The 13,809-nt window shown below is 37.2% G+C and overlaps 1 protein-coding gene across 1 annotated transcript in view; it reads left to right on the forward strand.

Moving 5' to 3' along the window:
* Positions 1-13,809, forward strand: part of LOC124366411 (WD repeat-containing protein 75-like) — a 65,448-nt gene that overhangs the window by 27,094 nt on the left and 24,545 nt on the right. The window contains exons 10-13 of the mRNA XM_046822942.1: positions 188-368; positions 2,986-3,164; positions 9,871-10,040; positions 10,999-11,187. Of these exons, the coding sequence (XP_046678898.1) occupies positions 188-368; positions 2,986-3,164; positions 9,871-10,040; positions 10,999-11,187 (719 nt within the window). The remainder of the gene's footprint in view (positions 1-187; positions 369-2,985; positions 3,165-9,870; positions 10,041-10,998; positions 11,188-13,809) is intronic.

The following is a 13,809-nucleotide window of genomic DNA, read 5'->3' on the forward strand; positions in this document are numbered from 1 at the left end:
AAAAGATTACAGATGTTCCTACATTTAATACTTATTAAACAAATCCCTACGCAATAATAGGATTAAAAAGGGCATCCTTTTGAATGTTCAAAGAACTTTTGAGTATTGGCCCTGTACTTTTAAAAGCTTAACTAAAGAAGGTAATAAAGATTCCGTCCAAAATTTTCAATCTGTGTTTTGACTCTAGGTGAAGGATTGCGGTGGACCTGCGACAGTGTAGGCCAGTACCGGACGCAGCCGGCACACGGCGCAGGATTCTCAGCAGACGGTTCAGTGTTGGGGGTGACGTTTGGATCGAGTCTCACACTCTGGGACACCGAGACCACCCAGCTGATTACCTCCCTCACTCGGGACAACTCCACACTCAGGTCAGTGAGGGCAGACGTTGTCACGCTTGTATACATATATGAATTATTTTCTGTGCATATAAAGCGTTGATGATCAATAAAACCCATGGAAGATTCAAGTAGCAAAGAGAAACCTTCTAAAAATTGTGGCGTTAACGACCATAGTTCACAGCGTATTTCTATAAGAGATTTTTTAATAGGATTGTTTATTTTAACAATATAACTTCGCCACCGTTATCAAATAATAAAACCTTACTTTTGGAATCATGTGGTAGAATTGTTCTACAGATCATTTTCAGTAAAGACATTACTTTTATTAAGAAATATTACACCAAATAGTAAGCTACAGCAAACGAGGATTAGTAATGTAAGTTCATGAACAGGGTTTTATATATATATATATATATATATATATATATATATATGGGTTAAGTGTATTGTGTAAGTGTATAGTTTTACTAGTGAAGATCGTATCATCGTGCTTGATATATGAGATATCTCAGACATCACATCAACGCCCTTTGTTATGGGGTATGGTGGGGGTGAGGAGGGGGAATAAACTGAACCACAACCCCCGCCATGCACCCTCTGCTACTGCCCTTTTCGTTCTAATATTCCGTTATAAACCAAAGTCTCATTTACCCTTCTACTAGTATCATGATGAAAATGTTTTTACTTATCATCTTTTTTTTTCTCAAGCACTTCTAAACTTTGGCAAAATCTGAAAAGCATTATTTTTGGAACTACTTTATACTGTATATTTCTACAAGTCCACCACAATACTATTTTTTCATTGTTTGTGTTACTATGTATATTTTTAAAAATATTTAAAATAGAGCTACAAAACCTTACAAAAAGTTACTGGACGAAAAAATATATTTTATCACATATTCAGTGATCCGCTACTTCTTCAGGGGGGCGGCCTGCCAGGAGTCAGAAGAAAATCTTAAATGTAAGCATAGGTTGATATGCATATCAAATAAAAGGTCTTTATTAGTAGAGTACAGAGCCGCAAACCCGACCTCAAATGGATAACCGAGTCAAATATGGCAGCCGTTCAAAGATGGCTAGAGTTTGGGCCCAAAAGTCCCGGGTCGGTTAAATATTTTTCAAAATATTTAAAATAGAGCTACCAAACCTTTCACAAAGTTACTGGACATAAAAATCTATTTTATGACATATTCAGTGATGCGGTACTTCCTCAGGGGGGCGGCCCGCTAGGAGTCTGAAGAAAATCTTAAATGTAAGTACAGGTTGATATGCATATCAAATAAAAGGTCTTTATTAGTAGAGTACAGAGCCGCAAACCCGACCTCAAACGGATAACCGAGTCAAAAATGAAAGCCGTCCAAAGATGGCTTGAGTTTACAACTTAGGTTAATGTAAAAAATAAACTGATGAGCTTTTTGATTTTAACTGTACTAACCCAAAACTCCGATCCCTCTCAGAAATAACGAAACTTATTGTTCTACAACAACAATTAATTGTAAACAGTTTTGGGTTAGTTAAGTCAAAATCAAAATCAGGTCTTTTTTCTGGTAAATCGTGTTTTGGGATTCATTTAATGATATACTTGCCTGCAAATGATAAAACTATAAATGCTGTAGCTATGTTCTGTCATCTGCATTGAAGGATGCCAGAGTAAAAGATGCGTTTATGTTTCTGATTGCTTATGAAACTCTTCTGAATATGGTTGACGGTTTAAAAAAAAACATATTAAAAAACACATTTGAAAATTTTTTTTGCTCCATTAAAATTCGTCCATTCAAACAACAGTCACCAAAAGAATTTCTATTTATGCGATTAGAAACCGCATTTATGGTATTCTCGTTGCTCGTCATTTTCTGTAGCTACACGTTGTGCCGCAACGTATAATGTTAGGTAAGGTTTGCAGGCATTTGACTTCAGCAGTACATGTGGGACGAAGTATATGAAATAGATAAATAGGTTTAATTTTAAAAGGAGTGAAATTATTCATCAACCGATATTACAATCAAATTTTCTTTTCGTTTGAACTTTCGTTAATTTATACAAACATTTTAATTTTTACTCTTTGGCATTTCTAATGAAACATCAGTTGTGAGGATTGGCTTAGTACTCTTGTTATACGTCAGATGTAATTTACTATAGAATGTTAACAAAAAAATATAAATATTGACTTTATAGCAGTTTTTCATTGCTTGAAAACATGGATAAAACAACGTTTTCTAAAAATGAAACCTACTAGATCGATTTATTATTCCCAAAACCCCCTGCATACTAAATATTATGAAAATCGTTGGAGCCGCTTCCGAGATCCAGATTATATATATACAAGAATTGAAAAGGCATTAGATTATATTATAATTATATGATTTTTTTATTTATGCTAGTACATGAGGATATTTTTGATCAAAAAAACCCCAGCCAGGGCAGAGTACAGGTCTGATATTAGCCAGCACTTAGAGGGTTAATAAAACATTTGACATTTGTGGTGTGGTTTGGTCATATTTATAGAGTTTTAATTCTTATTCGATCTTCCATGATGATTCAGAAGATTTTACCACACGATTGAGGTTCACAGAGTAGAGATTAAAATAATTATTTCATCATTCGTTGAAGTGACAAATTTTCTCAATGTTTTGTGAATGGTGTGCAGGGCGGTGGAGTTTGGGTCCAGAGAGTGTTGCCATCTGGTGGTGACCACGGGCGACTCCCACCTCATCGTCTGGAACCTGCTGAGCCTGCGTGTTGCCTGGTCACTGCCGCTCGGACCGTCTCTACTCTGCAGCGACCCACTATCCTCTCACATGGCAGCCTTCACACCTGACAGCTCTGGTGAGTCTTGCTGCTGTGCGGCATTCTCTATGACTACTGTTGAGTCTGTTTTGCCAAACAGTGGTATGCCAGAGAGAGAGAGAAAGAAAAAACTAGTTTTCCTACAATCAAAGTACTGTCGTTAACCCATAGCAGATCACTGACGAGCTGGGCTCATCACGCAGCGGCCGGGCCTGATGATGAGCTCAGGTTGCAAAAGCAGTCTGCTTTTAAATTTCCCTCCAAATAGTTCTATTAATGTCTGATAGATCGGGCGATCGTCTTCACTTGTCAACTAAGAGTGTTTAACAACGGTCTACGTTTAGAGTTTTCAAAAGTTTTATAAATATCCTACAGATCGCAGTTGTATGTCGAAGTTGAAAAATCATTCATATGAGTTTACTCTCTGATTTTTAGCGCTTCTGATTGGTTGTTTCCCTCAGCTGTTATTATAATACTTTGAGGTTAGTGAAACAGAACTAAATGACGCAGACGTACATGTTGGCGAGTTTAGTCTAGACAATGGCCCGGATGTTGTAATCGCTTCGCCCGAGCCGCTTTATTTAGACTATGATTCAGACATCATCCCTCCCACCCCGGAACCTTGCTCGCGTGTTATCGTTCCTACATCACGAATACTCCAGCAGGCCCATGTTCCATCTGAACGAATACCTTCACAGCTGAATTTTCTAGTATACAATAGCGAGCGATAAGATGTGGCGCACCATTGCTGTTCGTGCGGCCGCTGACCGTAAATTAATTCGTGCCCGCTGGTGCCCACGGGCCAAAACAATACGATTCGCAATGGGTTAATCCACGTATTTGCACTAGTTTTACTGCTTGATTATTACTGATGGTATAGCAGTTGAATTGTAACGTGTATTCTGGTTCCGTAATCATTCACAATGTTTCAAACAATTGTCTAATCTGACAACTGTTAGATTTGTTCTATTACTTACTTGTTTTTTCAAAGTACCCAACTGAAATTCGTCTTTGGAAATGAAAGATTTACAGTGAAAATACTAAGATTTGTCGGATGGTACAATTCAAATGAAAGGATATGGATGCTCAGTCAAGAAGCTTGTATTGCTCCATGACAATGCTCGGACCCATGGTGTGCTCCATGTCCAACACTTAAGTTGGGAACACTTCTATAACTAACCCACCTTACAGCCCAACAGCCTGTGACCATTTGACTTATAACTTGCCCCAGCATATCAGTTGGAAAGCAAACTTTGAGCTAGATTCTGGGAAAGTAATGAAGACACGAAAAATGCTGTTAAGCTATGGCCATCACTAAAGAAAGGATGTTTCCCGAAGGAGAAATCTGGATACAACATTAACTACTACAAAAAATTGACGTAAAAACTACTGGTTGTTGAGCAAGTGTAGAACAAAACTCAAGTTCTCTAGTCATGTACTAAAGCTTTGTCAAACCATTCAAAATAGCCAAAAGATGCAGAATTTAATATCCATAAAGGTTTTTTGATAGGTCAATATAAAACATTGCTTTACATAAAAACCCAACAAATGTCCAGTATATGTAAAGTTATAATAAGTCTTACCTAAAAGCAATAAGCAATACAAAAATATTGATTTTCAAAAATAAAAATTGTGTTGTATTTGTGTTGGTATTATTTTGAGTCGCCTTTACAGATTGAACCTAGAGGAACTCAAAATGAGTTACTGGTCATTACAGATTAAACCTATATGAATTAAAAATTAGTCGCTTGCCATCACAGATTTAACCTAGAGGAACTCAAAATGAGTCACTCATCATTACAGATTGAACCTAGAGGAACTCCAAATGAGTCGCTGGCCATCACAGATTTAACCTAGAAGAACTTAAAATGAGTCACTCATCATTACAGATTGAATTTAGAAGAACTCCAAATAAGTCACTCATCATTACAGATTGAACCTAGAGGAACTCAAAATGAGTCAGATTGAACCTAGATGAATTAAAAATGAGTCGCTGGCCATCACAGATTTAACCTAGAGGAACTCAAAATTAGTCACTCGTCATTACAGATTGAACCTAGAGGAACTCCAAATAAGTCACTCATCATTACAGATTGAACCTAGAGGAACTCAAAATGAGTCACTGGTCATTACAGATTAAACCTAGAGAAACTCAACATGAATCACTGGTCATCACAGATTTAACCTAGAGGAACTAAAAAAAAAGTCGCTCATCATTACAGATTGAACCTAGAGGAACTCCAAATGAGTCACTGGTCATTACAGATTGAACCTAGATGAATTAAAAATGAGTCGCTGGCCATCACAGATATAACCTAGAGGAACTCAAAATGAGTCACTCATCATTACAGATTGAACCTAGAGGAACTCAAAATGAGTCACTGGTCATTACAGATTGAACCTAGATTAACTCAACATGAGTCACTGGTAATTACAGATTGCTGGTAATTACAGATTGAACCTAGATGAATTAAAAATGAGTCACTGGCCATCACAGATTTAACCTAGAGGAACTCAAAATGACTCACTGGTCATTACAGATTAATCCTAGAGGAACTGAACATGAGTCACTGGTCATTACAGATTGAACTTAGAGGAACTCAAAATGATTCGCTCATCATTACAGATTGAACCTAGAGGAACTCCAAATGAGTCACTGGTCATTACAGATTGAACCTAGATGAATGAAAAATGAGTTGCTGGCCATCACAGATTTAACCTACAGGAACTCAAAATGAGTCACTGGTAATTACAGATTGCTGGTAATTACAGATTGAACCTAGATGAATTCAAAATGAGTCGCTGGCCATCACAGATTTAACCTAGAGGAACTCAAAAAAGTCACTCATCATTACAGATTGAACCTAGAGGAACTCAAAATGAGTCACTGGTCATTACAGATTGAACCTAGATTAACTCAACATGAGTCACTGGTAATTACAGATTGCTGGTAATTACAGATTGAACCTAGATGAATTAAAAATGAGTCGCTGGCCATCACAGATTTAACCTAGAGGAACTCAAAAAAGTCACTCATCATTACAGATTGAACCTAGAGGAACTCCAAATGAGTCACTGGTCATTACAGATTGAACCTAGAGGAACTCAAAATGAGTCACTGGTCATTACAGATTAAACCTAGAGGAACTCAACATAAGTCACTGGTCATCACAGATTTAACCTAGAGGAACTAAAAAAAGTCGCTCATCATTACAGATTGAACCTAGAGGAACTCCAAATGAGTCACTGGTCATTACAGATTGAACCTAGATGAATTAAAAATGAGTCGCTGGCCATCACAGATATAACCTGGAGGAACTCAAAATGAGTCACTCATCATTACAGATTGAACCTAGAGGAACTCAAAATGAGTCACTGGTCATTACAGATTGAACCTAGATTAACTCAACATGAGTCACTGGTAATTACAGATTGCTGGTAATTACAGATTGAACCTAGATGAATTCAAAATGAGTCACTGGTCATTACAGATTAATCCTAGAGGAACTCAAAATGAGTCACTGGTCATTACAGATTTAATCCTAGAGGAACTCCAAAATGAGTCACTGGTCATTACAGATTGAACCTAGATTAACTCAGCATGAGTCACTGGTAATTACAGATTGAACCTAGATGAATAAAAAATGAGTCACTGGCCATCACAGATTTAACCTAGAGGAACTCAAAATGACTCACTGGTCATTACAGATTAATCCTAGAGGAACTGAACATGAGTCACTGGTCATTACAGATTGAACTTAGAGGAACACAAAATGATTCGCTCATCATTACAGATTGAACCTAGAGGAACTCCAGATGAGTCACTGGTCATTACAGATTGAACCTAGATGAATGAAAAATGAGTTGCTGGCCATCACAGATTTAACCTACAGGAACTCAAAATGAGTCACTGGTCATTACATATTGAACCTAGAGGAACTCAAAATGAGTCACTGGTCATTACAGATTAAACCTAGAGGAACTCAACATGAGTCACTGGTCATCACAGATTTAACCTAGAGGAACTGTCGCTCATCATTACAGATTGAACCTATAGGAACTCCAAATGAGTCACTGGTCATTACAGATTGAACCTAGATGAATTAAAAATGAGTCGCTGGCCATCACAGATATAACCTAGAGGAACTCAAAATGAGTCACTCATCATTACAGATTGAACCTAGAGGAACTCAAAATGAGTCACTGGTCATTACAGATTGAACCTAGATTAACTCAACATGAGTCACTGGTAATTACAGATTGCTGGTAATTACAGATTGAACCTAGATGAATTAAAAATGAGTCACTGGCCATCACAGATTTAACCTAGAGGAACTCAAAATGACTCACTGGTCATTACAGATTAATCCTAGAGGAACTGAACATGAGTCACTGGTCATTACAGATTGAACTTAGAGGAACTCAAAATGATTCGCTCATCATTACAGATTGAACCTAGAGGAACTCCAGATGAGTCACTGGTCATTACAGATTGAACCTAGATGAATGAAAAATGAGTTGCTGGCCATCACAGATTTAACCTACAGGAACTCAAAATGAGTCACTGGTAATTACAGATTGCTGGTAATTACAGATTGAACCTAGATGAATTCAAAATGAGTCGCTGGCCATCACAGATTTAACCTAGAGGAACTCAAAAAAGTCACTCATCATTACAGATTGAACCTAGAGGAACTCAAAATGAGTCACTGGTCATTACAGATTGAACCTAGATTAACTCAACATGAGTCACTGGTAATTACAGATTGAACCTAGATGAATTAAAAATGAGTCGCTGGCCATCACAGATTTAACCTAGAGGAACTCAAAAAAGTCACTCATCATTACAGATTGAACCTAGAGGAACTCCAAATGAGTCACTGGTAATTACAGATTGCATATTGAACCTAGAGGAACTCAAAATGAGTCACTGGTCATTACAGATTTAAACCTAGAGGAACTCAACATGAGTCACTGGTCATCACAGATTTAACCTAGAGGAACTAAAAAAAGTCGCTCATCATTACAGATTGAACCTAGATTAACTCAACATGAGTCACTGGTAATTACAGATTGAACCTAGATGAATTAAAAATGAGTCGCTGGCCATCACAGATTTAACCTAGAGGAACTCAAAAAAGTCACTCATCATTACAGATTGAACCTAGAGGAACTCAAAATGAGTCACTGGTCATTACAGATTGAACCTAGAGGAACTCAAAATGAGTCACTGGTCATTACAGATTAAACCTAGAGGAACTCAACATGAGTCACTGGTCATCACAGATTTAACCTAGAGGAACTAAAAAAAGTCGCTCATCATTACAGATTGAACCTATAGGAACTCCAAATGAGTCACTGGTCATTACAGATTGAACCTAGATGAATTAAAAATGAGTCGCTGGCCATCACAGATATAACCTAGAGGAACTCAAAATGAGTCACTCATCATTACAGATTGAACCTAGAGGAACTCAAAATGAGTCACTGGTCATTACAGATTGAACCTAGATTAACTCAACATGAGTCACTGGTAATTACAGATTGCTGGTAATTACAGATTGAACCTAGATGAATTAAAAATGAGTCACTGGCCATCACAGATTTAACCTACAGGAACTCAAAATGATTCGCTCATCATCATTACAGATTGAACCTAGAGGAACTCCAAATGAGTCACTGGTCATTACAGATTGAACCTAGATGAATGAAAAATGAGTTGCTGGCCATCACAGATTTAACCTACAGGAACTCAAAATGAGTCACTGGTAATTACAGATTGCTGGTAATTACAGATTGAACCTAGATGAATTCAAAATGAGTCGCTGGCCATCACAGATTTAACCTAGAGGAACTCAAAAAAGTCACTCATCATTACAGATTGAACCTAGAGGAACTCAAAATGAGTCTCTGGTCATTACAGATTGAACCTAGATTAACTCAACATGAGTCACTGGTAATTACAGATTGCTGGTAATTACAGATTGAACCTAGATGAATTAAAAATGAGTCACTGGCCATCACAGATTTAACCTAGAGGAACTCAAAAAAAGTCACCCATCATTACAGATTGAACCTAGAGGAACTCCAAATGAGTCACTGGTCATTACATATTGAACCTAGAGGAACTCAAAATGAGTCACTGGTCATTACAGATTGAACCTAGAGTAATTCAAAATGAGTCAATGGTCATTACAGATTGAACCTAGATGAATTAAAAATGAGTCACTGGCCATTACAGATTTAACCTAGAGGAACTCAAAATGAGTCACTGGCCATAAACTCTTGTAGCGTCACCTACTACACGACAGAGAGTGAAATTTTCAGATTTGGATAGTGATTGATCTTTCAATACAGTATTTCTAAGATAAAGAAAAGCAAGTTAGATGTGTCATAGATTCTAATAAAATTTTATTATACTTATTGCAATTTATTTTTGTGAAATATGAGTTTTATTTAATATTGAGTAAACATGTAATGAACGATTTTTCCCTTCATTTGGTTGGCAAATATAGGACTGGGGAGTCAGAGAGCTTGTCATTCAAGGTTATTTTTTGTCAGCCAAGTATGATCTTCACGGCAGGTGAAGTTTTAATATGCTGTAGTAGTTGCTATAATATATTGCTTTTTGCGGGAATGATCAGGTGAATAAAGCCCAGGGTATTGTCATCAGTACGTCATAGTGTGAGTATAATTTATAGAACTCCAAAGCTTTGAAACTGTATAGAACAATTTGTTATTTCAGTGTTTGTATTTTCACCATCCGACCCAAACCCCGTGTACGAGAGACACAACTTGTGTAGCCCTGGCACCTCTGTACTAGCGGCCATCTTTGTACCCAGAAGTCACGTGTTGGCAGACACAAGCGCGCCTTGGTGCTCACACTCCCAGCTACACTTCATCGACAGCTGTCAGGTGAGTTTGTACGGTTTTTAAAGCGAGAGGAAAGGCACTTTTTTGTTGATGATTTCAATACTTATGATAATTAATATGGAACTAGTGTGACTCGCCTTAACATACCAATGAAAGAAGTCAAATTTAAATAACAATAAACATGAATATTCCTGTTGAACTTACCACTGGGCACAGCTAAAATCGATGTGTCACTTAAATCTGGGCAACCTCTTGGATGTCCAGGAGCGGCACATCACTAACCGTAAATGTCGAGATTCTGGGGTTCAAAGGGAATTAGATAGGTCTAGTCTACTGCGGGAGATGACTGTTGGAGTTGGTGGGGTTTGTTCCCTAACTATCAGAGGTTCTTGTTGCCCTCAACAAGGGTGTGCCACCCCCTGTCTACTTTGACTGGAGAGGCTGGTTCAGAGCTTCTTCCTGGGAGACTTGACATTGAGATTAGTGCCCTAATTCTTCCTCTCAACAGGAGGCGGCCCCTACCCCCTTACCTTACCCATCCTGAATATCCTGTCACTCCAGAAGCAGCGCTAAGGTTCTTACAGGACTAAGTGCAATATTTTTATTGGGCATTAAGATAATAATCATAACAGTTCTGCAACCTCTAAAAACAAGATAACAATTTAATTGAAACATTTCAAATTTTGAAGTCAAATAAAAATGTGCCTTTATGTAATTGGCGTAACTTGGCTTTTGGGGGGGAGGGGGAGGATAAGTCTTAAGTGAAGCACACATTACACTGGAGTATAGAATAAATCTAAATTTAAATACACTAAATATGCCTGATTCAAGTAAAACATTTAACTGCTGTATTTCAAACATGTTTTTGGATTTTTATTTTTTTAGCATTCAGGACTATTCGGAGGGAGGGGTTTTATTCTCCCCCATTCCCAGCTTAGTTACACCACTCATTTCAGTTAATTCAACTAATAAACTAAAAAGAAAATGTCTGTGGTTTCAGGAGCTGCAGTACCTAGAACTGGAGAGTGAGCAAGACCCGGAGCAGAGTTACGTACAATCCAGCAGCTTGGTGGCACCAGTCACTCCGTTCAGTATCCTGACAGCTCGTCAGACGTCGAGTGCTGTCGACAGACTTCAAGCGTCTAGACACGAACAGTTTGGTACAGCGGGAGACTCGGCTGTCAGGAAGGTATGTTTGTCCGATTTCTGTGTGTCGGACTTTCGTGTGCAATATTTATATTGTGTAGGGTTTGGAGCATATATTTCAGCATGATAGGCCGATTGTGGATATTGGAAGGTCCTATCAGTAGTAGTAGTTACAAATGAACTCAAATTATCAAGAAGAAATAAAATTAAAATCGACAACAGAAAACAAGACCTTGTATTCACAATTCATAAAAACAACATACAACAAAGTTTCGTGCATCAATGTAACATCACCGCAGGAAAATAGTGTATTCTCTGCATTTTTAGTATCAAGATTAAAAGAACTTTGGAAAAGCTTGACAACTAGATTGAGAATTTCTGAATACTAACTATATACTATCACAGTAGCGGTGAGATCTGATTTAAAAGCGGTAAAAGACTGTAACCAAAATTTTGTATACAATTTTTATAAAAATTATTACAATCAAAAATTGATTTCACCACCTTAACCCATTGGGGAACTTGCCCGAGTGTCACTTGTTGCGCTCTTTCTAGACACTAACGATCACTTATTTGTTTGTTTTTCTGCTAGATCGCAGTTTTGTATTCTCGTGCATCCTTATAAGCAATTAATCCATTTCGATTTGTTATGTTTGCACACTGGAACCACAACTAATAGCTGGTTTTGTTATTGTTTACATTCTGCCATATGCTCAATTTTCGTCACTTCAATGTTCTGCTTACATTCTATGTATTGTGTTCTCCATGTTTAGTGTTTAACTGTTTATAGTTGTTGAACGGGGTTTTAGTTCTTCCACTACCTCATGGAACAAAACAATTTTCTTACTTCAGAAATAGACAGATACTTGGACAGTGATATTGAGATCTCAAAGACTGAGTCAAAAGTGAATTATAAAAAGTGAATGAATGGTCATTGTACGAGGGTAATTCGGAAAGTAAGGTCCGTTGTTTTATTTAAAAAAACCACAACAGATTTTTTAAAAAAAACTTGTTTTATTTCATTCCTGAATCAATCACTATTTTTCTACATAATTTCCACTTTTTTTTTAAACACTTGTCATAACGATCTACAAGTTTTTGAATGCTGGTGTCATAGAAGTCGGCCGCCGCCGTCGAGTGACGACGCAAATGCCGGCGACGTCGAGTGACGCCACTCCATCGACGGCGTTTCGTTTTTGGGGTTATGTGGGAAACCCATGTGTCATCACCACCCGTCACAATGTGATCTAAAAGGTTATCACCTTCCTGATGATATTGGATAAAAAATTCAAGAGCAATACCCATTCTTTTTTTGTGTTCCTCAGTAAGCAGCCTGGGAACCCAACGTGAGCACAATTTGCGAAAATCCAAAATCTCAGAAACAATTTTAAACAATGTGGTTCTACTCACGTTTGGAAATTCTATTGCTAATGAAGAAACAGTGAATCGCCGATTTTCACGAATTGTTTCATCGACGGCTTTCACCAAATCTTCGGTGATCACTGAAGGCCGACCAGATCGTGGTTCGTCATAGACATTTTCCCGTCCATCTTTAAAAGCTCTCACCCACTTCCGTACTTTGCTGTCACTCATTGCATTTGGACCGTACACTTCACTTATCTGTCGATGAATATCCGCTGCTGAAACGTCCCTTGCTGTCAAAAACCGTATCACAGACCGTATTTCACAGTCGGCGGGACGTTCAATAGTTTTAAACATTTTAAAAAGGCACAGAAAACAGCTGACTACAACGATTTCACTGCAAATGGCGTCGTTCTGCGCCCAATGCATGCCAGGAGTCAGAGCGCATGCGCATTTCGCTGCTCGCTTACTGTTTGGTTAACGCGAATCGGACCTTACTTTCCGAATTACCCTCGTACGTAATGTAAATAGTTTATTTTAATTATTATTTTAATAATAATAACTGAATGTAACAAACAGTTTTATCTCATCTCCCAGACAACTAATTCAGGAGCTTGTCATAAAATCATTAAAAAATGTAAGTGAATTTTATTGTTTTGTTATTATGCTTCATAATTAAGTAATCCAATAAAAACTGGGTTTTTATGTAAAAAACATTGTGCTGTTTTGAATTTTAAAAATATGAAAACAGATAAATAAAAACAGTAATAGAATATTGACAGTTGCTTCTGAATTTTTGTTTTTCTTACTACAATTTTTAAATATATATTTTTAAAAATTAAATAAAACATTATTTGGAGAATGCAACAAACGCTATTGTAGAGCAACCATATAGACAAAAATGTCCTGAAAAATTGACTAATTTATCTGTATCCAATATTAAGATCCATGCATTTTCACCAAAATCAATTCAAACATTCAGTCCTAGAGAGGTTAGGTTAATTGCTTCCTCAGTAGGTTAAAGTAATTATCGGTGCAATCAAATAAATTAATGGTAGACAAGAATTAATTCTTAGTCGAGTTGAGGATGTAATTTTAGTAGAGGTGTGTGTAGATCCTAAATTTCTACTCAAATATTAATAGTGATCTACTATTCAATTTTATTGAAGATGAAACTTGTTATTCCATAGTATTGTATTACCCTAGTGGAGCCAATTAGGGTGATTAGATGATCCATTGAATAATACCTGTAATCAATTAAAGGTCTTCATGAGATAAAATCAATTACACCAAGATAATCAAT

Source organism: Homalodisca vitripennis, chromosome 7, assembly GCF_021130785.1.
Source record: "Homalodisca vitripennis isolate AUS2020 chromosome 7, UT_GWSS_2.1, whole genome shotgun sequence".
Classification (NCBI taxonomy): domain Eukaryota; kingdom Metazoa; phylum Arthropoda; class Insecta; order Hemiptera; family Cicadellidae; genus Homalodisca; species Homalodisca vitripennis.